Genomic DNA, 25,949 nt, shown 5'->3' on the forward strand with positions numbered 1-25,949 from the left:
CAGGTTCTTTCCCAAAAAGTACAGCCTGTTGCTTTATTCAGGGATTTGTACATTGCGGCCAGTTAGGGGAGACGGGAAAGGGGTGCTCAGTGAGAGGCAGACGGCTGGGGGGAAATGTGCTATCAACCGTTTTTTTCTTTTTTGGTTAAAGAAAAAAAACTATAATCAATATCCCACTCGTAAGTAAAAGTGGGATGGGAAAAACTTGATTGTAATCTGGCATTTATGTTTATCTTCTCATTTCATATGTACAGTTTATTTGGGCACTGCCACCGTCCGTCCATCGGCAGAATACCTAAAGGTAAAAACAAATATCAGGAAGGAAGAAGTATTAACAAAAGGAAGCTCAGCAAGGTGGCTCCAGGCGGGCGGGGCCATCAGTAGAAGCAGACGGTGTGCAGGAAGGTCCTGCCGCTCTTCTCCTCAAACTCCTGCAGCAGCTCGTCAATCTCGTTCTCCATGTCCTCCGTGTGCTGGATCTGGAGCCAGAGGAGAGCCGCCCTGAGCCGCCCGCGCCCAACAGGCAGCCCCACCCCGCCCCGGCCTGGTGCCGCCCGTGCGTGTGCGGGGCAGGGCCGAGGGGAGCCCGACAGGGACGGGACACGGAGCGGCTGCAGCAGGGCGGGTGGCCTCAGATGCCACACATACGCGCACTGCAGACGCTCGCCGCCTGCACTGCCCCCACCCTGAAAACGAGCAGACCCGACCCAGACAGTACCGTCGCGGGCCCGGTCAGCCAGCGAGGAAGCCCAGGGGCCGTCCCGTGCACTGCAGTGGGTCAAGCAGCGCCTGTGGCCCCCACCCGCCAGCTGCCACTAGCGTCTCTCCCGGCTGTGAGGCCCACCGTGTGTGCGGTTAGATGTCCCCTGGTGGAGAACCACCGCCCTGGAAGGAGGCGTCCGGGGCCAGCTCCTCAGCCCGCCTGTCCTGGCAGGGGCTGGCCTGCGGCCGAGGCCCCTCGCTGCCCCCAGTCTCGGCCTGTGAGCAGTGCCTCTCCTCTGCAAGCTCTCGCCAGCCCGACCCAAGTGGCTGTCACGTGTGCTATTTCTGGGACGTGTCAGCCCCTTCAGCCCTGTCTTTTGCATGATGGCCAGACCATGGGAACAACTGCTGGAGCTTCAGCAGCCACCCTGGACCATGAGACACCTTGGGAACAGAAGCTGTGCTGGGCAAAGCAACAAGAGAGCAGGGGCCTGGGCCCCTCACACAGCAAACCCGTCCAGGCCTGCCTGTCTCCAGACTTCTTGGTTAAGCCTCGTTTTCTTCATTTTTCTATCACTCACAGTTAGTTGGCCTAAATGCAGAAGCCACAGGCCAAAGATATGACCAGACATGTGAGTTGGGTCGGTCCTTTTGTCACATCTAAGAGGAAATGTTTGGCTCTGAGCACAGCTGCACAGTGGCTGCAAAAGCTCTTGGGGTTTCCTGTACAAGGGAAGACGCCCAGGGCCACTTGGGGAGGGCTGGATGTCTGGAATGAGAAGTGCGGGGGCAGAAGAGGACCAGAGCCCTTTGACGCCATCTCTGGGGGCTCCCGGGCTCCTCTAGCTGTTTGGGGTCTTGGCAGGGGGCCTAAGTCCTGGGAGCCATCTCCACAGAAGCCAGACCCCGGCAGGTCACTCACCCCTGCAATCAACCTAAAACGCTCAAAGGTGGATTCTTTAGCCAGAGCTGACTCGGTGACTCTCACCTGTGGGCACCTCTGCATTTATGGGTTTTAACGTTTGGCAATAAGTGGACCGTGAACCGAGCGGTGTGCTCGTCACGTTCATGCTGAAGCCCTTGTGTGCACGACGCAGGCCCGCCCAGGGCCCGATACTCACGCACTGGCAGAGCTCACAGATGAGGAACGCCCCCAGGGTGGCCTCCTCGTGGTTGTCCTGGATGTCCACGTTGATCACATGCACAGGCTGGCACGTCTCCTGCTCCCTAGAATTCAGATCTGACCGTGACAAGAGGACGGAAGTCAGAGGCCTCAGAACAGAGCGCAGGAGGCTGTGTGCTGCCCAGCCTTCCTTCGGGGATGCAGTTAGGGACCAACATCAGAGCATCCGACCAGGCCGAGCGCTCCCCGCCCCCCCACCTCTCGCCAACCCCGGGAGGAGCCTCACGCCAAATACGGCTGGGACCGCAGGAAAGCTCGCGCTCATGAAGTGGACCCCAGGCCACCTGGTCACACCCGCCAACTCCAGCCTGTCCCGCGGGACAGCAGCTGACAGCACCCTCACTTACAAAGCACCAGGCCCCGGTCCCTCTGCACCACACGTGCTCTTGCTGTGCCACAAAGACCCTGAACCTGCACTGTGCTGTTGGCTGGCACAGGTGGTTTTGCCCTGGTGAACACGGTCAGCCCCAAGGCCACCATCTCCTGCCCCCACCTCCTCCCAGGGCCCACACAGGTCAGGGGCCCTCTGTCCACCTCTCTGTGGCCTTGCCCCATTTCCCCCGCCTGTCGGAGCCCACAGACACACCGGGAACCCTTCTCCAGCCCTGGGCCAGGAACAGACACCACGCACAGGATGGCCCGGCTGCCTCAGAGGCGCTGGACGCACAGCAGGACAGAGGGCACGGCACAGGGCCTGGCGCTGCAGCTGTTGCGCTTACCTTCCACCACCTGGTCGTACACCCGCTCTTCACAGGTGAGGATCAGATCAAACAGATCTTTGCAGTTCTGGAACCTTTCTGGCCGGGGCTTGATCCTCTTATTTCTGTCCAGCATGTGTAAAATGCCATTCTGCGTGTAGCTGAGTGCCCGAGTTAAGGAACTCTGGATAAAGGCCCCGCCCCCCCCCCAGCGTCCGCGTAGGTGCAGCCACCCGCCCCCCCCCCCCCCCCCAGCAGGAGCATCAGGGCGACGGAGGCACGGAGGCACGTGGGGGCAGGCTGGGCCGCAATCCCCCATCCCACCCGCAGGAGACAAGTCAGGTGAGGGTGCTCGCCCCCAGCCCAGCCTACCGGCTGCCCTCGGACCCACGCCTCTCCAGAAAGCAGACCTAGTGTCTGCAGCCTTCTCCCAGGTCCGTGTTTCCCCAACCAGGGATCGAAGCTGCACCCCCTGCAGTGGAAGCTCAGAGTCTTAACCACTGGGCCGCCAGGAAGTCACTGATGGCCTTTTTCGTCCTGCAGTCTTGGCAAACGCTCATGCTGAACCCAAGCCCTTCGGCAAAGACAAAGCTAACCTGGAAACCCAATCCCAAGCCTAGCCCAGCATGGCAGTGAGAAAATCCGGAAGCCCACCCAAGAGAGGACACGAAGAGTGTCCAGGAGGGAGAAGCCTTGGGTGAACTGAGGGCAGAGTGAAGGGAGCCCAGGCCCAGGACCTGGAAGGGCCGAGTCCCTCGGAGCTCGGATGGGCCACACAGGTCCCGCAGTCAAGGTCTGTGCCAAGCAGGTGGCCCTGAGCTGGAAGTGCCTCCTCTGGGACCCTCCAGACAGGACCCCACCACCACCCCCAACCCCGATGTGTCCTTGGCCCCAGGAGAGGGCTCACTGCCCCAAAGACGAAGCCCGTGGTCTCTAAGGGTCATTCTGGATAGTTTGAAACAAGCATGTTGTCCACTCTACTCGGACACAGACGAGCTGATTTAGGAACTCTGAGGGATACATTCACTGTCTTTCCCAGATTTTAAGTTATGAGAGTTTATTCCAATAAGCTCGTATTACTCAAAATACATTTCCTACCTGCTTGGATGGTGAAAATGGCTTTTAAAATACATTTAATTAAGAGTTTTCACTTGAAAAGACACTTGACTGTTAGCTGTGGGGCGTTTTTGGTTCTTGCCATGTTTTAGACAAGCGTAATAACCACGGCCACCTCATGCTGGCCTGCGTCCCCGGGCTGGCCCTGCCGCCTCCTGGCTGCCCACAGAGGCTGCGCTGCTACATCTAGGTCTTCCTCCCCAGAACCTGGTCCTTCGGACACCTGGCATCTACGTCCGGCAGAAAGACACAGGCCAGGGAGGCCCCACGTGGTGCGGGGCTGGTGGTGGAGGCCCACAGTGGCTCCAAGACCGGCCACCCAGACAGCCCGGCTTCAGGTGACACCAAGGCTCACGGTGATGGCTCCCTCAGAGGGGAGGCCACCAGGTGCTAGGGGGGCTCCTCAGGGTCCCCAGCAGTCTTGCAAAGCCCCTTCCTTCTTTCCTTGACCCTCAGTTATGCACATAGATGGTGTAACAAATGAAAGTCAGCTGCACGTAACTGAGGACAAAAGGCCTAGTTCAGAGATCAAAGCCTCACCTTCATCAGTGTAACAAGGAAGGAGTAACAGAGACCTTTTGAGACTATTTTCTGGCAAATCCCGGATACGCAGGGCCCAGGCCGTGGCAGGCAGGACCAAGGACAGCGCATGCTGGGTGCGGGTGTGGGTCCTTGAGGATGAAACAACGAAACACTGGATTCCCAGGGACCTGCCTGAACTCCCGCCTCACACCAGGGTGAGACAGGAAAAGTGGGGATCAAGATGGCGACAGCTGTCTGCCACCAAGACAAAGCCTTCATTAGGGCCTGGCTTCTGAGGGAAGGCCCACGCTCTGTGCACAGAGGGAGGGAGGGAGGGAGGCAGGGGGCGTGCTCACCCCACGGAGGTTGGGATGCTGCAGACTCAGGGGCCGAGCACTCCTAGCTGAGCCACGACCCGCAGGGGCCAAGGCAGCAGGGCCCCGGCCACTCGAGGCATCTGCACCGAACCCACCAAGGCCAAGCCCGTGGACCAGAGCTGCAGGGGAGCCGGGCAGCCAGGACCACGCCCTGGGGCCCTGCGGGGTGCGAAGGACACGTTAGGTCCCTAGAACCACTCCCACCCCACACGGGTGCTCCCCCAGCCAACAGCGACCTTGGGCCCAGAGGCAGCGGCAGGCCTGGCTGACCACAGTGGGTAAAGGGCCAGCCGACCTGCCGAGGCAGGAAGCCTCCCTGAGGGAGGGAGAGCTGGCTGGGGCCTCCCTTTGAGCTCACACGCTTGTCAGAAGTAAACCCCCGAGGCGGGGAAAGCTAGCTCAAGAGCCCAACCCAGGCGGACGGAGGCCGAGGTGGGTGCAGGCAGGGAACACGGTGTCTGGGCCCCTGCCCCTGCACCACGTCTCTGGGCTGCGGCTGTGCACCCCAGCTCACGCCTGGAGCTGCTGCACCTTCAGAGGGCGGGTCTCCCCCTCTCACCTGGGACAGGTGAAGGGCGGCGTGGGCACCTCCTCTGCGGTGCAGATCTGCAGCTCCTCAAGGGTGGGGGCCCCAGAAAGACGAGAGGTTCTGTCTGCTGCCACAGGAAGTACGACAACAAAGGATCGTTCTGAAACACTCTGGGGTCCTACCCATCAAACGATGCAGACCCTGTCAGCGGAGAGCACATGCTCTCGAAACTGCTACATGCGCACTGGCAAGCCTGCTGGAGCGACCCCGCGGGGGACACTCAGATTCAGGATGGGCCCAGGGACTGTCCTGAGGGGAACACGGCAGGCACAGGGGGCTTGTGTCCAAAGTTCAAGGGCAAAAGGCAAACATACCGGAGGGTTTGAGATGCACCCAAAGGGACCACAGACCGGCCTTGAGCCAGGACCTGGGCCTGGAGGCTGCCCGTCCGGAATGGCAGAACCTGCTCTGACCCGGGTGCCCGAGGGCTCCAGTCTGTTCTAGTTCAAGGCAACTTCTCAGATGTGAGGTTTAGCCCCCAACCACGAGTTCATCCTACATACGTGTGCTCAGCACGGAAAACAGGTTCAGCTGAACGCTTCTGTCTCAACAGTGATGCTGAGAGATACGGGCCTGACAGTGCGTCTGGCAGACGTGACTTCTGGGCGCCCGAGGCAACGCCTTCCCGAGCCCTCGGAGCGCAAGCACATCATTCCTCCTGCTGCCCCAGCCCAGCCGTGTGGGGGGATTCGGCGAGGATGCGGTTCTGTTTCCCGTCGGACAAGGAGGGCCCGGGAGGTGGGCAGAGGGGGCCAGGCCGGCACACAGCAGGCCCCGGTGCGCGGAGCCCATGCTGGGAACCTGGGGTCAAAGCAGAGATGCCCCCTGTGAAGGCAGGTGGCTGAGGGCAGAGGCTGGGGCCCGACCAGTGAGGAGACGGATGGGCCGATTCCAGGGCAGGGGTGAGGCGCCGACAGAACCCACATATGGGGTCAGACGCTCCCTCGGAGGTTTAACAGTGGAGCCCACGCCCCCACGTCCCCTCCCAGCCCAGGGCCCAGGCCTCTGCCGAGGACCGGCCAGGCTCCCGCTCCCCCAGGGACAGAAGTGCTTCCCTTCCTAGGGTCGGAAGTGACACACCTCAGCCTGGTCGCCCACAAACATCACCCAGCGCACGTGATGGAGACAAACCTGGGAAGAGACAGCTTCGGAACACCGAGAACAGAAGCAGGATCTCCAGGTGGAGTCAGAACCCCGAGGAAGTGGGCGAGGGGGCCAGAGGCAGTGCCAGCCGAGCCCTGTCGGGAAGGCGCTTCCGGCAAGTGGCCTCCCAGGCCCGCCGGCCGCTACCACCTGTGTTCTCTCCCAACAGCCAGGCCCGGGAGCCCGGCTCTGCCCCCGCACTGGGGCTCTGGGAATGGAGCGGGCAGGGGGCGGCTCGGGCAGGCCCTGGCTGGACCGTTGCGGTGTGTGCTTCACCGAGAGAGGATGCCCTCGTCCGAACTGTTCCTCGGATGCTGACCAAACGGAGCCCAGGGACGTTCTGGTCCATCGGCAACAGCACCTCTGCCCCCCAATGGCACCAGGCGTTTCCCGCCTCAAGGCTTAGCCCGGGGTGTGAACCCAAATCCCACGGCTGGAGCTGGCCAACTGGGCTGTGCCCCAGAACACACTCGTCCCAGGCATCCTCCAACCTAATTCTACCTCCAGTACCCAGCTTGATCCAACTGAAACAGAAGATGCAAAACCCCTCACACAGGGGCCCAAGTGCCTCTGGGGAAAGGTCCTCAAAGACAAGGACCAGCCCCCCGCTGGCCTGGACGGGTGACCACTGGCCAGCCACGGGCAAGAGCTGGGGCTTGTGCAAACCCACTGGGCCGAGCACAGCACCAAGGTAAGCAGGACCTTGTGCCTCTGGAAGCCAACGGTGACCTCCCAACTCCAAATCCAGGAGTCTGGACCCCTGGTCAGCGGCCCTGCGCTCTTCTCTGCTGGATTCAAGAATCCACTCAGAGCCCTGCCCACCTGTGGGGCTTCCCTCTGGGGTGCCCGTCCCGGGGGAGGGGGAGGCAGCCAGGAGCTCCCTCCCTGCACATGAAGCCTCCTGGGCACTGAGTGGATGTGCGGCTCTGCAGGGAAATGGGCCTCCCACCCCATCTCGGGAACAATTAAATCATTTTGCTCAAATTTTAGCCTCACTACCTAACGACAACCTCGCCACCTTCATTTCGGATGGGCACCAACCGCGGCTGCACGGGTCCAGCCCTCACCCATGCCTTCCCTGTGCCGCCAACAGTCTGCTGTCACAATACCCCCAGGGTTTTGTGTCAGAGCCATTAGCCTCATAAGGCCTCGTGAAAAGACAAGCCCAAGCAGCACAGTCACTGGCCACTGGGGGAGGCAGGATGGGTGACAGCCTCGTGTCTGTGAAACGGCCACATCCCCAGACAGAAAACTTAAGAACAAACTGGGTGCCGCAGACACACGTGCTGCACAAAGGACGCCCTGGAGGGCAGCGCAGGGAGCCACGGGATGCATAACTGGGCCGTTTTTTGGAGCAGGTATCACGTAGAAAAAGAATGATGAAAATGAGAAAAACAAACCTCTTGAGCAGCATGTGCTCCAAACGGCCTGAGGCCCGCGAGGACCGGAAGCCTCTGTCTCGTGAGCCGCCCGTGGGGCCGGGGCTGGGCGAGCAGGGCCACAGGCAGCCAGGAAAGGACAAACCGAAGCAGAGGAGCGACTACAACTCCCCAGACTGCAACGTAGCAGCGAGGTCGCTTTGGTCGGGCCAAAGTCAGCAAAAAATGAATTGGGAAGTAGCAAATACGTTTCATCCGTAATCATGTTCCACACACACTAGTCACAGGCCCAGCTTCCAGAGCACGTCCCGGTCGTGTGGAGCCCCCCGGAGGGCAGCTGCCATCCCCCCACCCCCCGCCAAGAACACAGCCTGGACCGGAAGGCGAGGAACACTCACCCGTCTGATCGACCAGGGCCCCTCCACCAGCCCTCCCGGGACGGGCACAGCATCCTAGGGGCTCTGCTCGCCCGGCCTCTTCTGCACGGGGCCTGGGGCCCGGGAGGTAAGAACCCGCCATCCCTCTTCTTCAAAGGAAACACTCCCTGCACAATGGTGTTAGAAACAAAACAAAACAGTGACGACCAGAAAGCAGACTCTGCAACCCTCCAGTCCAATGTCTCCTCCTCAGAAACCCGACCTCAGAAGCCGCCTTAAGTCAGCCTGAAGGGGACAGATGGCAGAGACAGACAACACCGTGTAACCAGGTGCGGCTTTAGCAGACTTTAAATAATACAAGTAGGGCTTCCCTGGTGGCGCAGTGGTTGAGAGTCTGCCTGCCGATGCAGGGGACACGGGTTTGAGCCCTGGTCCAGGAAGATCCCGCATGCCGTGGAGCAACTAAGCCCGTGCGCCACAACTACTGAAGCCTGCGCTCTAGAGCCCGCGAACCACAACTACTGAGCCCGTGTGCCACAACTACTGAAGCCTGCGTGCCTAGAGCCCGTGTTCCACGACAAGAGAAGCCACCGCAATGAGAAGCCCGCGCACCGCAACGAAGAGTAGCCCCTGCTCGCTGCAACCAGAGAAAGCCTGCGTGTAGCAACGAAGACCCAACACAGCCAAAAATAATAAATAAATTTATTTTTAAAAATAAATAAAAGTGGTAGACCACTTGTCCAAATAGGGTAAAATGCTACATTTATTTAAATTTGAGAGGAAGCTCAAGAAAATATTTTTTTTAATAAATTGGCTGGATAAATAAAAATGCAATGGGAAAAATATCTTTAGTCTTAGTGTTTTGTTTCAAATAGACACGTACCTACCCTCCAGCTGTGTGACATCATAAAAATTTTGATCTCAAAACAAAAGAGAAAACCTGAGTCCTAGGCTGGAGCATTTTACTTACTTTTTGAGAAAAAACCCTCAGATCATGAATTAGTCTGCAAATACCAAATCACTTCTACATAAATGGTTCAAAACAGACTAAATCCCAAACATCACAGGGCGGCGGGCGGGTGGGGAGGGTGCGGTGGGGGAACAACGTGGTGATGCTCTAGGTGCCGATCTCCTGGCCGCCTACCGCCCACCTCCAAGCAGCGCCCGAGATCCACCCCAAACACTGTGAGTTCAAGGAAAAATAAAATGACCCCCACCCTCACTGAAATTCCACTTACTGAGTGATTTAAGCAGGAACAGCACCAAGCCCAGGGTGGCCAAGCCCAGGGTGGCCACCGACCCAGATGTCCCTGGATGACCCCCCGTGCTCCCTGCCGAGCCCTGGCCAAGCTTGGCGTTCTCGAGACCACGCAGTTTGCACAAGAAACCAAACCGTCTGGCTAAGATGGAGGGAGGGTGGGGGGCTGGCCAAGAGGCCAGTGGTCATTGCAAACCAACCCACCTGTGCCCAGCAGGGTTCCCCGTGGGGACCCGCGGGAGCAGCCAGGGTCGAGAGGCCTCTGAGAAACACAGCAGAGGAAGGAAGGGCCGCAAGCCTCCCAGGCAGGAAGCAGCTGAGAGGAGGAGCGCTGCCGAGTGACCCCAGCTACCTGGGACACACCAAGGGCTGCCCGACACAGCCTGGCAGAGCCTGTCCTGACAGACTGTCCGTTCTTATTCCGGTGGTCACGGTGACGCCCTGCCTGTCCTGATGGGGCTGGGGCGGGGTGGCTGTGCTCCCACACACGAGCCAGGGAAGGCCGACAGCGGAGTTCAGGAGCTTACAGGTGACGCCCACGCACCAGGGAGATGCTCCACGAAGTGTCCGCGGAGATGGCGCTTTGGGGCCAGATTCCTCGAGCCCAACCCCGTGCCAGCGAGAGGCCCTGCCCCCAGACACGGACGTGTGACCCAGACCCTCCCTGAAGGCCCCCATGACAGTGCTTCTCTAGTTTCCAGGATGTGTGTCCCCGAAGACGCCCTGCTCAAGTCCCTTGCTTTAGAGGATGGCATCGGGAAGGTGCAGGTTCACGTGTGGACGGGGCATTTCGGGGGCAGGAGCGTGGGGCACCTAATGGCGACACAGCTTGGGCACAAGGCCGCTGGTGTACGCACTCCTTTAGTCCCCATCCACACGAGGAGCGGTCAGTGCCGAGGTGGACGTGGCTGGACCCCGTCAGGGTTCAGGGCCAGGGGGAAAGCCGTACCCACGCGGTGCTGGCACCTAGACCCACACCCGCCCGCGGCAAGGCCGGCCCAGCCCACTCCCACACCTCCTCACAAGCCCTGCCCTGAGGCGGGGGGGAGGGCATTCCTGATGCCCACCCGGCCCCCGACCTCGGAGCTGTCACAGCTCACCCAGATTCCCACCGGCCGGCCGGCCCTCAACGCTGGCCACAGGCCACGGCCACCTCGAATTCAGACTACAGACACATGCCAGGTGCCAACGGGAGGGGCCAGAGCTGACTACTGCTCCCCCCCCCCCAGGGAACCCTGACAACCCCTCACCTGTTATGGATGGAGACACCCTCCCCTCCAAGGCACCCAGTCTGTGTTTTCACGGCAAAGCAGCATGGATGCAAGAGGTCTCCCTCGAGCCACGGGGCTGGGGCAGCACAGGGGCCCAACTGCGGCCGCCCATGGCTCTGAATCGGGCCCCTTCCTCCCTGGAGCCGGGGGGCGAGGCCGGTAGGCGGGCAGGTGGCGCCGCAGCTGCTGTGCGTGGTCACGAGCACACACTCAGCCACCAGCCGTGGGAGCGGCGTCCTCAGCACGCCTGGGCATGAGCAAGGCCGACAGCAAACAGCTTTAGGCTCGAAATACTCTCAAAGGGTTGTGGCGACTGCTGGGACCCTCGAACATGAAGAGCCGATTCACCACAAGCTGTCACGAGGCCCCACCACTCCTGAGGCTGGCGGCGGGAGCTCTGGTGTGGTCTGCAATGGCCTCGCCACCCCGGTCCCCAAAGTGAACCCACCAACGTGGGCTGCGGCGTCACCCACCGGCTACACGCTGCGCCTGCACCCCACCTGCCGCAGGCTGTGGGGGACCAGGCCCGACCTGCCCTGCTGTCGCCTCAGGAGGGACCCCGCAGCCACCTCGGGCGGCCAGCTGCTCGACTCGGGGCAATGCCTGTCAGACATGCAAGCTTCTCTTCCGGCCACATCTGAAATACCTGAAGGCCTTAATGTTTATTTTAAGCTTGAGTGCTTTTCTAAAATCCAAAACCTTAAGCATCAGTAAATCTAGATCAGAGTTTCCCTGGGAACCAGTGTCTGGCTTAGGAACACACTCGTATGTTAAACAGACACTGTTTTCAGTAACCACTTGAAAGCACAGCTGCCAACCAGGGTGAAATGAGATGGGGTCAGATAGGCGAGCTCACGCCAGGTACGCACGGGGCCAGTGAGGGTGACCAGGGACCGTCCACGACGGGGGTCAGGCAGGACACGCTGAAGGTGGGAGCCCAAGGGGCTTGGACTTGAAGTGCAGGAAGTGTCCTCAGGGCAGGGCCGGGCAGCCACCCCATGCCACCGAGCGCAGCAGGAGAAGGCGAGGAGGGTCTGACGAGACCCCAAGAACAAGGTTCTGGAAAAGCCCAGGGGCCTTGAGCAGGACGGAGCTGCTGTGTCCACTAACCTCGTACCCAGGATGGAGGCCCGGAGGCTGTGGGATTTATACTCTTAGAAATCACATTTATTATTACCTTTTACCCCAAGACAACAAAAATTACACAGTGGAGAAGTGAGTATACACATAAATTAATCTAAGGCCTAAAAGACAATGAAATCGAGAAACTGAAAATGAATAAACAAATAGTTAAAAAACAATCTAACCCCAGAGGTATTTAATTACAAAAGAGCCACAGGAGAAAGAGGGAAAGTATGCGAGATACAAGTTCAACACGCAGCCTCCACTTACAGGGTAAAGTCAGGATCTGGGCGAGTGTTAGTTGTATCTGCACTTCAACTCACTGTCTGGGGAGCAATTGGTCACATGTATTAAAAATCACATGAACTATATTTACAGCTACACATTCACTTGCTTTTTAAGACAAGTGGTTTTGTAACTCACAAAGCAATTATCCAAAACCAATGAAAGATAGCTCTCCTGGAGCCACGAGGACACTGCCAGCCTCACCTTTCCTGGCGGCCCCTCCTCCGTGACTGGGCCCAGGGACCCTGTTCCTTAGGTCACAGGTTGGCCAGTCTTACGTTTAGAAGAAAATGACTTATCTTCCCCCAAAAGTGCTCCAAGTAGGCTGAGGTTCAGGTGCAGATTCTGCTCAACTGGTGCTGGAGAGCCCGGGAGGAAGCTCAAGTGTGGAAAGTGGCTCAGGCAGAAAATGGAAAGATCTGGAAGCCTCCACCAACTTGACACAGGAGGTACACTACAGCCCCCAAACGGAACATCAAGTTTGAAGCTGCTCTGTATTCAAAAGGACTCCAAGGCAAAGGGATGAAAAAACTTAAGGCCCACGGGAACATTTACACATAAAAGAGGACAGCTCAACGACAACGACAAAAGGACAGCTCAACTTCCGACGTTAGGCAGAAGCTAGCTCCTAAAGACCCGTGCTGTACGACCTGTGGATCAGAAACGTCCAGAAGAGGCAGAGCCACAGGCGGGGACTGGGCCAGCAGCTGCCAGGGGGCTTCCTGAGGGGAAAACATCCTACAGTCTGCTGAGTGCACAGCCCCGTGGACCCGCGAAGCCGTGCACTTGAAGCAGGTAGGTCGTCTCACAGTCAAGGACAGCTCCCGCCTTAGAGGCGTCCGAAGAGAAGACCCTCTTACATGCCTGGGGAGGGTCAGGTGAACCCAGATTTCCTGCACTATCGTTGAGAATTCCCACAGGGGGAGGGAAACGTAAACCTCACCAGGCTGTCTAGCTCCTCACAGGGCTGGGCGACACCAGGCAGGTGCTCTGCGGCCACACCTGTCAGCGTAGGACCGAGGCCGTAGCCTCTCAACCCAACCCACTCCTGCTTGTGGCGAGAAAACCAAAAGCAAAACCCCTATTTACAGCCAAATAATTAACAAATAAACTGCCTGGCTACTAACGACTACAGACCAGAACTCACTGAGGGCTCAAGAAGCACAGGGCCCCAGGCCCCAGCCCACAGGGGGCAGAGCGGTGCCCAGGCAAAGCCCGCAGACGTCTCCAGGGCCCATCTGTCCCTGCCAGCCACTCGGCCTCAACTCCCCGGCTCTGCCCAACAAGGGGCATCTTCTCTTCCCTGAAAATTCAAACATTTACTGAATGTTGTTTTGTCCTTGGGTTTCATCTTACAATATTTTCCTAGCTTTGCACTGTTACAAAAGCCACCACTTCTGCAAATGTCCAGGTATTCTATGCTACAGATTTAGGTTTTTTACCTCGTCTGCTGTGTCCTGAGCACATGGGGAAACGCGGGGCTCCCTGCCCCACACCTGATCATCAACCCTGCCCAAGTTGGCAGGGCCTCCGGCCCCCCGCCCCCTGGCATCCTGCCAGTGTCCCAGTGGACTCCCTGTCCCCCACTGCCTGCAGATGCTCCTGTTACTGGCCAAGGGCTGACTCAAGCAGAGCTGGGCATAGTGCCAGACACAGCCTTGTTTTGCCCCTTCCCACCCCACCCAGAAGGTAGAAATCCCACCCAAGTGAAGCCAGCAAAGCGGCAAGGCTCCCTCCCAGAGGCTCGTGAAGGGCAACCAACGGGGGTGGGGGGGGGGCGGTCTATGGAGGCAACTTCCCTACACGGGGCCCGGACGGCAGGCACAACCATCCCCTGGACTGGATGCTGCTGGGGAGACCACGGGCCTGTACAGTCACCCCAAGAGGAGAGTCTGAGTTCTGAGAGGCTGGGCTCTGCCCCTTCGTTCAGAGCCACCAGGGACACGTACAAAATCCCTCCAGATTTGGTCTACAACGTGTAAATGCTGCCCATTCCCAGAAGTAGCTCTGATGTGAAAGACCTAACTTACAATAATTAAGGGAGTACAGACAAGCGCATGCATTAGCTGTTGTCGTTTCTCTTGTTGAGTTTAAGTCTTTAAAAAACGAATGGCGCTAACTGAACAATAATCTTAAAAAATACTGGGTTGGCCAAAAAGTTCTTTCGGGTTTTTCTGTAACATCTTACCCTACAGAAAAGCCCAAAGAAATTTCTGGCCAACTCACTAGATGGGGTCTCAAGTTAAGCTTATCAACAGAGAGTTTTCAGTGCAAGAACCAAAAGCCTGCAGTTGGATCACAGCTTTCCCAGGGGAGCGGCCGTGGCTGGCGCCTCTCCACAAGGTTAGGACGGCTCTCACCACACGGCACCACCACGCGGAGCCCAGGACACAGCTGGCATCTCCCCGGCAGTACGCAGAGCTGTTCCTAACGTGGTCTGCGCCTTCTGAGAAAGGAGTGTGTGCGCAAGGTGCGCTGCAGGGTCTCTTGGGGCTCCCACACCCCCGGGAGGGCCTTGGGACTGCATGGGGCAGCGGGGGGTGCTGGTTCTGGTGGGCGTGAGTCCTGGACCCCCAGCATCAGTGCCCGGCTGGGGCACTGACGAGAAATACCTGCATTTCTGCCCCAATGCCCCCACCCGACGTCTCCCTTGCAGCTGGGGAGGAGCGGGCACGGGGTGGAGCGTGCAGCCACCACCAGCGCCCAGTGCGTTTCGCTGGAATGACCTCCGGGGCCCCTCGCAGCTAACTAATTAATCTATAGGTGTACAGAGAACGTTCGTAGTTTATTCACAATTGCAAGAATGCCGAAGTGAAGGAAGCTTTCCACCTGGGGTCTATACTCCTCTCGCTTGGGATGTGTCTGGTCTCCATCCTGAGAACCACCATCACTCATGGTAACATGAGGTGTCCCAGGAATTTAAAGCAGCCTGGGGTGACCGTGAAGTGTCTGGTCAAAACCCAGCCAGCAAGGATGATCTTAATATCCACAGCCTGGGGTCACACTCACACGAATCTGGCTTTAAAATACCTTCCTTTCCCGTGAGTCTTAGGAAGCAAACAAAGTCTGTTTTGTCTCTTCCTGAAAGGAAGTCAAGTCCTCTCAAATTCCCTGCTTCTAACATGCTTCCTTCGGCACCCAATGCGGCCCTCTCACGAGCTGACCCTCCAGAAAGAGCACCAGAGTGTGAGGCAGCCGCCCGTGAACCAGTGCACACCCACGCCCACACCTACCTGCAGTGTGCAAAGCCACGGATGGCGGGGTCCCACCTTCCTCACCTAAGCTGCTCTAAGACTGTATCACAACCTTCCCCGACTGTGTCCACGTGAACTGCAGCCCACGGCCCCGAGTGGCTCCAACCTCTGGACGTTCCCGTGAGCACCAGAACAGAAACCCAGTGACCCCGCACACCTCAAATGGGCCGCCGCGTCCCCTGCCTCACAGGTGCCCCTGAGTGGTGCCCACAGGTGACACCTGTCAGAGACAAGCACACAGGGTTAAAGGGCAACCACTGGGATGCAGTTCTTTGTCTTTCCTAAGGAGATCGTTGTACATCTGGTCATATGTGGTTTTGAAATCATAAACGTTTGGCTTGTCGGGTGCTGGTCCTGGAAGCTTCACGTGAGTTCCTGTTCCGAAGGACCGGACGCTGAATCCTCGTTTGCTGAAAGACACAAAACGACAGAGAATCACAGTTGGATTAAATGAGACACAAAATGCTAAAAAGGAAAATGAAATGGGAAATGGGACTATATGAACAATTTTGTTGGTCTCAAAGAACATGTTTCTCAATTCTTAACTCTAAGTATTTTATTTGCAAATTTAAAAAAATCCTGTAGCACGTTACACAAAAGCTAGGTGAAGCCAATCCAAACAGAAGACAAAGGATCCTGGAACATAAGGGAACGAGGTGGATGTCTGTGATGGCCACAGGATAGACACGTGGTAGAGGGAAGATTTCACCTAGAACGTCTTGTCATCTGACTCTTGTCCTGGTCTCTAGAAGGAAACCATTTGTCCAGGTTTCCAGCTGCTGTGATGCAGGTTTCCCAGGACCAAGAACGGAGTTTCCGGAGCCCCGGAGCAGAGGGACACTCCCCCGGCCTCCAACCTCAAGGCGCCAGCTGCGAGGGCCAGAGATAAGGGAATGGCTGAGTGTCTCCTAATAAACTGAGGGAACCTCCCTGACAGGCAGCGTCCACGAGCCACAATTGCACCCTAAGCAAGGAAGGTCATCGCACACACCGCGGCCCCAACGCCATCCTCACTCAGACCCCAGCTGCAGACCCCACATTCCCTCAAACTCACAAGCGGTGAAAGCCAACACTGGGAGTGTTCAAAGCGTCTACGTGAAACGGCCTTCTCATCCTATCCTCGTGTTTATACATCACTAAAACGTCCGTGTGGAAGCATCCCTGCCTGCCAACTCGGGAGCAGGCCCCAGGCCCACCAGCCCCGACGTTCTCCTCACGGCCCCGCAGGCTCTGAGGCGGCCGCAGTCACTGTCTCAAGCTTTTTTGCACATTTTATTGCAGCTCAGAGGTGTCTGGCCACATCTGGAGGCCCACGGAGGAGCGAGCGTGTCCATGCACACACATCCCAGCACGTGGGGAAGCCCAGGTCTGCAGGCGCCACTCCCCCGATCCCTCGTGGGCACCAATGCCTCCCGGGCACCGATGCCTCTCTGCTGAAAGGCGGACAAATAAGGGAGGAAACCTCACTCGGCCCCCGACGCCCGTGGAGCAAGACCCGTGGTCTCTCCCAGCACACACAGCACTTCTAGAAGCCCAGCCCGAGAGTCACTGTCCCTCCCACAAAAGACAGGAAGGACCCACAGGTCACTTGCTGTCACTGTGAGAACGGGGAGGGACGCGAGGAGCGCAGCCACTGCGCCTGGTGTGACAGAGCCTCACGGACACACGTTTTTAAAGCGCTTCTCATCCGGTTTGGGTCAAACACCTTGCCTGAGTCCTCTGAAGCTGGTAAAAGCTGGTAATGTCCCTCTGTCCCTGGAAGGCCCGAGCTGTGCCCTCAACCAGGCCCCAGAGGTCACTGTGATGGAGAACACGGGGGACAACAGGCACGATTGAGGAGTGAATGGGGCCATGGCCACCTGAGCTGTAAACGGACCACAACCAACCCAGCCCCAGTTTACGTGCAGCTCCGGGCCCCGGGGACAGGGAGGCTGGGATGCAGGGGCCCAGCTACGCGGGCACCTCCACCCACAGGCTCCAGCAGGTGCCCAACAGACCACGTCACCCAACCCGTTTCCTCAGCAGGTCAGGTACGTACAATAAAAGAAATGTTTTCTGTCAAAGGACCAACAAGCCAGGGATGAAGGCCCCCTTGACAACAGCCGTGCGGGGGTCACACTCTCCCGAGACAGTGACCGGGAACAGGTCACGGCCACGGGTGCCATGGGAACACACAGCAGTGGGCCACGCTTGTCTTGCCGGCTTCATAATTTGCCACTACTCCACAAGAACTGCCCGAAACAGAGAGCTTATCCTCGTAGTGCCAAGCCCCTCACCCCAAAAATACCCTGGAGGGAGCAGGTCCTTGAGGGAGGAACGTGTGCTATGGAAAAACACTAACCCACAGAAGCAAGGTCCCTGAGGGCTTGGAGCTGAGTCCAGTCCCTGCAGAGGGAGCCCAAGGTGTGACCCTGCCAGGAAGCGACACAGTGACTGCGTGAAGCCAACTGCTCGACACACTCCTGGGGCCACCCCGGGCCTGTCTCCAAAGGCCACGTTATCTGTTCACAAGATCTTGGGAGAAAGGCCTGTCTTCTGGTGGATGCTTTAAAACAAGTCATTTGAAACCAAATAATGAGTAAGTTAAATATGTGAGAGATAGTGCCTTTACAGGTCAGAATAAGAAACCACGGCTGAGACCACTTTTCTCAGCTAGCTACCCAAGAAGCCTGCTCCAAAAGGGGTCCCAAAAATCATCCGGGGGAACAGTGGGAAAAACAAAACGCTTCCCAACAAAAATAAGTGAAAGATTCATTTAGACACAGTTTCTCCATCACTTTTTCAAAAAAAATCAGTATTTCTACATCTCAGTCATTTCCTTCTGGTCATTCCTTTGAGATACTTACTCATAATTAAAGAACGTATTTACATGAGCCCAACTCTTAAACCTAAGTTCAAATTTATTAAAATGAGCCCAAGCACAACTACTCTTGAAATACATTAATGAAATATATACTGAATAAGTCTTAATTTAGCCAGGCAGCAGGAAAAGAGACTGTTAAATCCCCAACGGCTAAAGTTTTAAGACTGAAAAGCCACCACCACTTCTACTGGTGGCAGGTTAGCCATTCCATTTTTGATCCAATGGTATTTTCTGGAGCTTACTATATGTGCTGGGGATTCAGCAGTGATCGCAACAGACCTAAATCCCTCTCCTCAGATGCTCTGGGAGTGGGAACAAAGTAGGTTACCCTCCAGGACACAGAACGGGGGAAGCACAGAGATGGCAAAGCTGCGGGGCTGGGGGTGATGGGAAACAGGGTGCCTGGGGGCTCCCAACACATCCTGCACCCCGTGATGCAGGCCCCAGACAGGACCCCAGGGTGTTTCTGGGGTTGGTGTAGGGCATGTGTGCCACTGAAAAACTGCCCATAGGGTTCCCAAGAGGCCCTAGGTGGAGAGGCCCCAGCACAGGGTCTCCCATGCCCCCGCCTCCTGCCGGGGCAGCGAGCCTGAACTGCCCGGGTGGACAATCTCCTTCCCTCACCTCCTGTCACAACAGGGGCTGAGGTGTGCGCTAGGTGTCCAAGTGAAACACTGTCCATATCCCTAAAAGTAGATCACCCCGAAGATAACCTGGGCCCATTTTCCACACAGCTGATCCCTAACAGGGCTTCTAAGAGGATGCCTGCTAGGTCTGAAAGGCTGGGTGAGGTCTGTCCTACTAGAAACCGTCGGGGGAGGGGGGCCGCAGCTGCCTTCTCCTCACTGCCCTCCCTAACTGCCTGAAATGTTACTCAAGCATATTTAAAAGTAAAATGAAACCCCAAAAGAGGAATTTACTGGCAGAAGAATTTAAACTGCACACACAAAAAGAAACCCAGTTTGTTCTTCCCCCAACAAAATGGTCCCAAGTGGCAAAAAGGCTAGTTAACGACAGAAGCCCTGTTTCTTCTAAGCTCGTGCAACTGACAGAACAGCCCATCCCGCGTGTGACTATGTACAGGGACAATGTGTTTCTTACATAAAAGGACTGAGCGCCGTAAAAATATTGCTGACCACCAAAAGGCTTTGTCTCAGGGGCCAATTATTTTGTATGTTAAACAAATCTTCCAGACAAGTATTTACCAAAGTTGTGTTTATAGGTATCAAAAATCTATCAGAAAGATATAGAAATTATGTTACACATTAAGATACAGAAACGTTAAGTTACAGAAAAGACTACACTATCATAAAAAACATTGGGGCTTCCCTGGTGGCACAGCGGTTGAGAGTCCGCCTGCCGATGCAGGGGACACGGGTTCGTGTCCTAGTCCGGGAGGATCCCACATGCCGCGGAGCGGCTGGGCGTGTGAGCCATGGTTGCTGAGCCTGTGCGTCTGGAGCCTGTGCTCTGCAACGGGAGAGGCCACAGCAGTGAGAGGCCCGCGTACCGCAAAAAAAAAAAAAAAAAAAAAAAGTTGAATTTTGGGAAACAGAATTGTTTCGTTGTTATCCTGATGCCTAAAGGTAAAATAATAAAGTTAAAATGAATACCAATCAAGAAAACACCCAGGGCTTCCCTGGTGGCGCAGTGGTTGAGAGTCCGCCTGCCGATGCAGAGGACACAGGTTCGTGCCCCGGTCCGGGAAGATCCCACATGCCGCTGAGCGGCTGGGCCTGTGAGCCATGGCCGCTGAGACTGCGTGTCCGGAGCCTGTGCTCTGAAACGGGAGAGGCCACAACAGTGAGAGGCCCGCATACCGCAAAAAAAGAAAAGAAAAAGAAAAAAAAGAAAACACCCAAATTTACAGTATGGGTTATGCCATTTTTTTTCTATTTTCTATAGTGTGGTTATTAACCTAATTCAAAGCATTATTGTGGCTAAGACTGAAATCCTAGACCACTGCAAACCTTCTGAAAGTAGGACCTGTCCCTGAGTAGGACACAAGATGCTTACGAGCATAAGTCACCTTTACTACAGGTAAAGTCGCCCACTACTCAATCAGCCGTTTCTAGCTGCACAATGACCTCACGCTTACCCAACACAGACCAACTGCTCAAGCGCCAAGACACTATAACACCCGCCCGCAGTTTCACTGTGGTATAGCCACAAGCTGGGAAGATCAACTTCCTGAAATGTTAATATTCCAGTAAAGTTGATGTCACCCCTAGTAAAACGTCAGCCTAAGCACTTCCCAATGTTTTCTAGGGTTTATTTTATTCTTACCCTCCCATAGGTCAAGAAGAAAACAAAAGGCCTCTCAGCATGAGATCACCATGCACAGAGCTTGTCAAACATGCCACTTTGTTTAGCGCCCAAGAGAGCTCCTGCTTAGATGTCCCTGCTCCAGGCCTGCTCTTCCTCGACCCTGACTTCTTGAAGGCCAGCTTGCTCTGCCGGCCACTGTCGGCCTCCCCAGGGTGCAGGGCCAGCAAAGTAGGGCCTCAAGATCTGGTACTTAAGCTGTTCCAGTCCCAGCACTGCGCTAAGCGCTACTAACCATGGTGAACCCGCTCAACTATCTTCCCTGGGCTCGACCTGTTCTCACCTACAGAAGGTTGGAGATGATGATCCTTAAGGCAGGGGAAAATGTTTTAGCTGCTGGAACTGATACCATGCTTGGTCTACCCAGTTTCGTCTCAATGTTCACATCCAAACAGAAATCTACCTTCTTCCAACCAAGACTTCTGTCTTAGTTCTGCCTCCTGAAGACAAAAAGCAAAAAAACAATGCAGAGTCCCTTAAAATCTATGATGGCAAACGTGTCCCCTGTAGGCACCTCTTCTATCCTTATACACACAATTTCAAATCTTCCACCTCCCCAGATAGTTTCCAGTTTACCTTCTTCAAGTGTACCCAGAAACAAAGTATCAAAAATGCAGCCCAAAAAAAAAAAAAAAAAAAAAAAAAAATGCAGCCAAAGGGGCCGCAGGGGATAGCGGACAATCCCTCCCTGGTTTAGAACAAGAGGCTTCTGGAAATGTGTTCAAGACAAGGGGAGAGTTTAGCACCGTCTGGGAGAGTGCTGTGTCAAGCCGCCTGGGCTCACTCAGATCCTGTGTTCAGATCCCAGCAGCCCTGAGACTCAGTCCCCTCTGGGAGAGGCTGTCTGAGTACCTCCATCCCAGTGTGGCTAGGGTCCACATACTCTACTCATGACATTAAGACTTGAGCGCCCCACCCCAAATCGGAGAATCACAGGATCTCAGCTGACTGTTGCACTCCCCGCAGCCTGGATCCTCCTCCAGCCCGCGTTCTATCCCATCAGTTCTGTCACTCATCCGTCAGCACTGGAGCCCCTTGTAGGCAGATCCTTGCTGTCACACATGAGCTGGGGCTTCTTGCTCTGGGTATTATCTCCTCACCTGTGTACATGTGCACATCCTAAGAGTTGTGAGGACGAAATCAGATGGCATTTGCAAAGCACCTGGCACAGAGGAGCTCAAGAGACTGATTCTAACCTTTTTTCTTCCACATCTGCAGCCTCTCTGCTCATCTTCCCAAAATCAAACTGCCCAGGAAATTATGATTGAAAACAGTAATTTAGAGAAGTCTTTCTTTAAAATCTGTTTTGAATTCCTACAATTAAAAACAGCTTCCAGGGCTTCCCTGGTGGCGCAGTGGTTGAGAATCCGCCTGCCGATGCAGGGGACACGGGTTCGTGTCCCGGTCCGGGAAGATCCCACATGCCGCGGAGCGGCTGGGCCCGTGAGCCATGGCCGCTGAGTCTGCGCGTCCAGAGCCTGTGCTCCGCAACGGGAGAGGCCACAGCAGTGAGAGGCCCGCGTACAGCAAAAAAAAAAAACAACCAGCTTCCAAAAATCAGCAGGCCCCTTGACCTCTAACAGAGAGTCTGGAACAAAAAAATAAATTAATTGGTTCCAAAGGGACACCTTAATCCACAGAGTACAAAGAACAGGAGGCTCTGTGGAAACAAACATAGGCTTCCTGCACCCCTTAAAAAACCTGAATGGCTCCAGGACTAGTATTTCAAACAATTTAGTCTCAAAAGATCAAAAATGATCACCCCAGGGAACATTATGACTAGCTCTAGAAAATGCCAACATTTATTAACACTTGTATTTGACTTCTCAGAAAAATACAGCCTGAGCAGATTTTCAAGGAGGCAAAAATAAAATTGGGTTTCACTAATAAATGACCTAGTGTGTATGCTTGATCAACTACATTCCTTATGATAGTTCATTTCAGAAGTTTTCCTATGCATAGTTTTATTTAGTTGTAACCAAACTGCATACACAATTTTCCTTCACTTATACATTTTTTTTTTGGCCACGCCCTGCAGCATGTGGGATCTTAGTTCCCCCACCAGGAATTGAACCTGTGGCCCCTGCATTGGGAGCTCAGAGTCTTAACCAGTGGACCACAAGGGAAGCCCCTTATGGTACCTTTTTTTTTTTTTTTTTTTTTGCAGTACGTGGGCCTCTCACTGTTGTGGTCGCTTCCAACGCAGAGCACAGGCTCCGGACGCGCAGGCTCAGCGGCCATGGCTCACGGGCCCAGCCGCTCTGAGGCATGTGGGATCGTCCCAGACTGGGGCATGAACCCGTGTCCCCTGCATCGGCAGGCGGACTCTCAACCACTGTGCCACCAGGGAAGCCCTATCGTACCATTTTTAAAATTTTATTTATTTATTTAATCGTACCATTTTAAAATGCTTTTCACAATCATCTTCAAGGCCTAAGTCTCTAAATCTTTTATAAGCTCTACTAGTTGTAACAAAAACCATCATATAAATTTCTTAAACATCTTTTTAAACCCTGTAAGTTATCGAAAGAGATAAAGCCATAAATAATTTTCAGAAGTGAAAACGACACAAAAAGTTGTTCAATCTCAATGGCAATTTTAAAACTAAAGGGCGAGATACTTTTGCCCCAGCAGCATGAAAAGATATAAATAATGCCCGTATTGTGAGGAAATGGGAATTCTATAAACAGGTACTTTTCTGGAAGGCAGTTTGGCAGAATGTATGAAAATGTAAAATATGCCTAGTTTTGGACTCAGCAATTTATGCCAAGGAAATAACTAGAAAAGTACAAAGATACTTAAAATGGCACAAGAATGTGGACATTATAAAACTGAAAACCAACCACCTGTTACGGGGAGTGGGTACAAAGTGACTGCTGCACAGGACTGCTCTGAGTACTGGCTCGTGGTTTTGTAACCACTGCTATTACTCAACATGAATAGATATGTTCAAATCCAATGTATAAAAATAAAAGCAGAAATGAATATTGAAATCAAACTATGTTCACGTTCTGTGGAGAGATTACCTAACAGTGCTCTGGCCTCCCTTCAGTGTGTGTCCGGATGTCTGCAAGAACATCCAGAAAGAAGGGTGTACCCCAAAATGGTACCGTGATCCTTATCTTCTTCATCTTCTATATTTTTTACAGCGAGGATTTTTTGCAACAAGCAAATACTATCATTTTAACAAAGGAAAACACCCCCCAAATATAAGCATTTTAGAAATTAAAGATTCATGTCTAAAATAACTTCACATTCATGATACAAATAATGTATGTTACCCTAAACTTACCTCCTTTTGCCCTCATTCTGAATCTACTCTTCTCATGAGTAAATTTGAAAAATAGTAAAATGGGTAAAAGTACACAAGCATTCCTACTTGGTGATTATTTGGGGGCTCTTCTGCACCCTCATTTCCGCAGGAGACCCAAGGCTGTGCCAGTTACTCTGAACTAAGCAAGGGCTTAAATCTTGCTGGTGACTGTCTCAGGGCTATCAGATAGGCAAGACTTTGGAACAGATTTACTATCAAAGTTGCTACAGGAAATTTAAAAACATTTCCTTTTGTAACATTTCACCCCAACTTTGTTATGCAGATAGAGAAGAGCTTAAATAAAGGATCACCAGCCAGAACCAGCAGAATGAGGTGGTCTCCAGATCACTTGTCATTCTAATTAAAGACATTAAATTTTATTTTCCTTGAATAATTTTCCTGGAGCGTGAACCTTGCAATCTTTTCCTTAAAGTTACCACTTTTAGTGACTCTGAACAGATAGATGCAGTTTGGGGATGAGATCCAACACACTGTAATTCTTGCACTTTTCCAATTTTAAAACAACTTTACAGTTTAAAAAATTCTAGTTTAGAAACGAACTCCACATTGGTTTGTAAGGTTGCAAGCATATCACACTAGACCCAACAACAACATTAACTGAATACTGCAGACAGTGTGGTAGATGTTAGGAAGAATTAAACTCAGAACTAGCAGATCGTGGACACCTGGTGCGTCCAGCTTCATTAAAAACGAGGGGCGAGGGAGAATTCTGATTTCCTCGGTAGAGTCAAAGCTGACTGCCGTAGTAGGAGAAGCAGCGAGGCATGGCTGTCCTGTAATGTCCACATAAGAAAACTTCAGAAGAAACGGCAGTTTCAACTTTTACTATCAAAGTTGACAGGTACACCAAACTTTAACTGTAATGCAAGGTGTCAATTTCACATTCTGTAAAGTGATTCTGAACGAAAAAAAATTTATCAAACGGGAATAAAATTTTATTAAACATATACAACACCAGCGTCACAAAAGGGTAGTTAGCACTGAAACGTGAAACCAAACTCACGTGTGGTTCAGAAATTATCGACTGGAGATTTTCCAAGGGAGGAGAAAGGATTTTTTTGCATGAGACTTGAAAAATGTAGATAGAAGCAAATACACAAATGCATGAAATTAAAATAGGCCATTTCCGTGTTTTTACGACTTGTTCTATCCTGAGATCCTGTCGCGCAAGTTTTCCATATTTGATAAAAAGGCGACACGCCCTGGACACAACCGGCCTATCCTCTCGTGGACCCTAACCTTCATCTTGCAACTTACCGCCTCACTGCTGAGCATTTTACAGAGGCCATGATTTTCAGATACACAGACGTGCGTACGAAGTAGATGCGAACAGCATCAGCCTTTCAGGTTTACTAGCAGCTTTGAGGTTTCAGCGACCCGGAAACATTTCGGCTCAGAATGTGAATTTTTCGCGACGCTAAGCACACGTGGGGGACCGCGCGGCGGACCGAGTTTTGTCGATTCCTCGCTGCGCTCGGCCCTGTAGCCAACGAGCCTGGAGGCGGCGAGGCCTCTCGGCCGTCCTTCGGGGGCCGCCGCGCACCGCCCGCCTGGGAACCTGGGCTGCCCAGCACGGGTCAGGGAGAACCGGGGCCGGGAACCGCGGCCGCCGCCACACAGCACGGGCCGGGAGCCGGAACCGCCCAGCACGGGCCGGTCGGCCGTAGGGACGGCCGGTCGGCCGGCGTCCGCGGGGCGCGCTGGGCCAGGGCGGAGGCCCCAACTACCTGAGGATGTTGTGCGCCTCCATGCTCCGGTTCTGGTTGCTCGAGCACACCACCGCCACCCGCAACGGCGATGACGGCATGGCGGTGGCCGCACGGTCCGCGACTCCCGCTTCAGGACTCCCACCCAGCCGCGCCGCTTCCGCGCGAGCAAGATGGCGGCCCCGGCGCCCGGAAGTCATTACGCGAAGCGGCGGCGCCGGCGACGTAGCGCGTCAGGAGGCGCGGCGCTGGCGTGTGTACGGCGTCCCAGCGGCTTCCCAGCGCCGGCCCAGAGAGCTGGACTGCGGACCGTGGGAGGCCCAGCTCCCCGGGCGCCACACCGGCCAGCGAGCGCGCCGCTCCTTCGGGCGCGAGCGCCGAGGCCGGCGCTTGGCACGGAAGCCTCCTGGCGCCCTGCGTTGGCGTCCTGACGTCACAAGCCCCC

At 54.9% G+C, this 25,949-nt stretch overlaps 1 protein-coding gene across 2 annotated transcripts; it reads right to left on the minus strand.

Annotated features, from left to right (window-relative positions):
* Positions 1-4: 4 nt before the first annotated feature.
* Positions 5-25,949, minus strand: SSU72 (SSU72 homolog, RNA polymerase II CTD phosphatase). Of its 2 annotated transcripts, none has more exons than XM_032610821.1 (5): positions 25,526-25,949; positions 15,543-15,686; positions 2,605-2,744; positions 1,824-1,942; positions 5-295 (listed from the first exon to the last, which is right to left on the minus strand). In XM_032610821.1, exons 1-5 carry the CDS (start codon positions 25,702-25,704, stop codon positions 230-232), a joined length of 648 nt encoding a protein of 215 aa, XP_032466712.1. In that variant the 5' UTR covers positions 25,705-25,949; the 3' UTR covers positions 5-229. The 2 variants fall into 2 exon arrangements, with proteins under 2 accessions (XP_032466712.1, XP_032466704.1); XM_032610813.1 differs by having other exon boundaries at positions 5-479; positions 25,526-25,912.

This window comes from Phocoena sinus, chromosome 1 (assembly GCF_008692025.1).
Source record: "Phocoena sinus isolate mPhoSin1 chromosome 1, mPhoSin1.pri, whole genome shotgun sequence".
In the NCBI taxonomy this organism is placed as follows: domain Eukaryota; kingdom Metazoa; phylum Chordata; class Mammalia; order Artiodactyla; family Phocoenidae; genus Phocoena; species Phocoena sinus.

What these genes read in the sequence shown, in the direction of transcription:
- SSU72 (XM_032610813.1), bottom strand. Translation starts at nt 25,704, where the DNA reads ATGACTTCCGGGCGCCGGGGCCGCCATCTTGCTCGCGCGGAAGCGGCG. An exon ending in CTTAGGAAAGACAAAGAACT is followed by an intron (nt 2,745 to 15,542) that starts GCATCCCAGTGG and finishes TCGGGCACTCAG; the next exon opens with CTACACGCAGAATGGCATTT. An exon ending in GTACGACCAGGTGGTGGAAG is followed by an intron (nt 1,943 to 2,604) that starts GTAAGCGCAACA and finishes TGTCACGGTCAG; the next exon opens with ATCTGAATTCTAGGGAGCAG.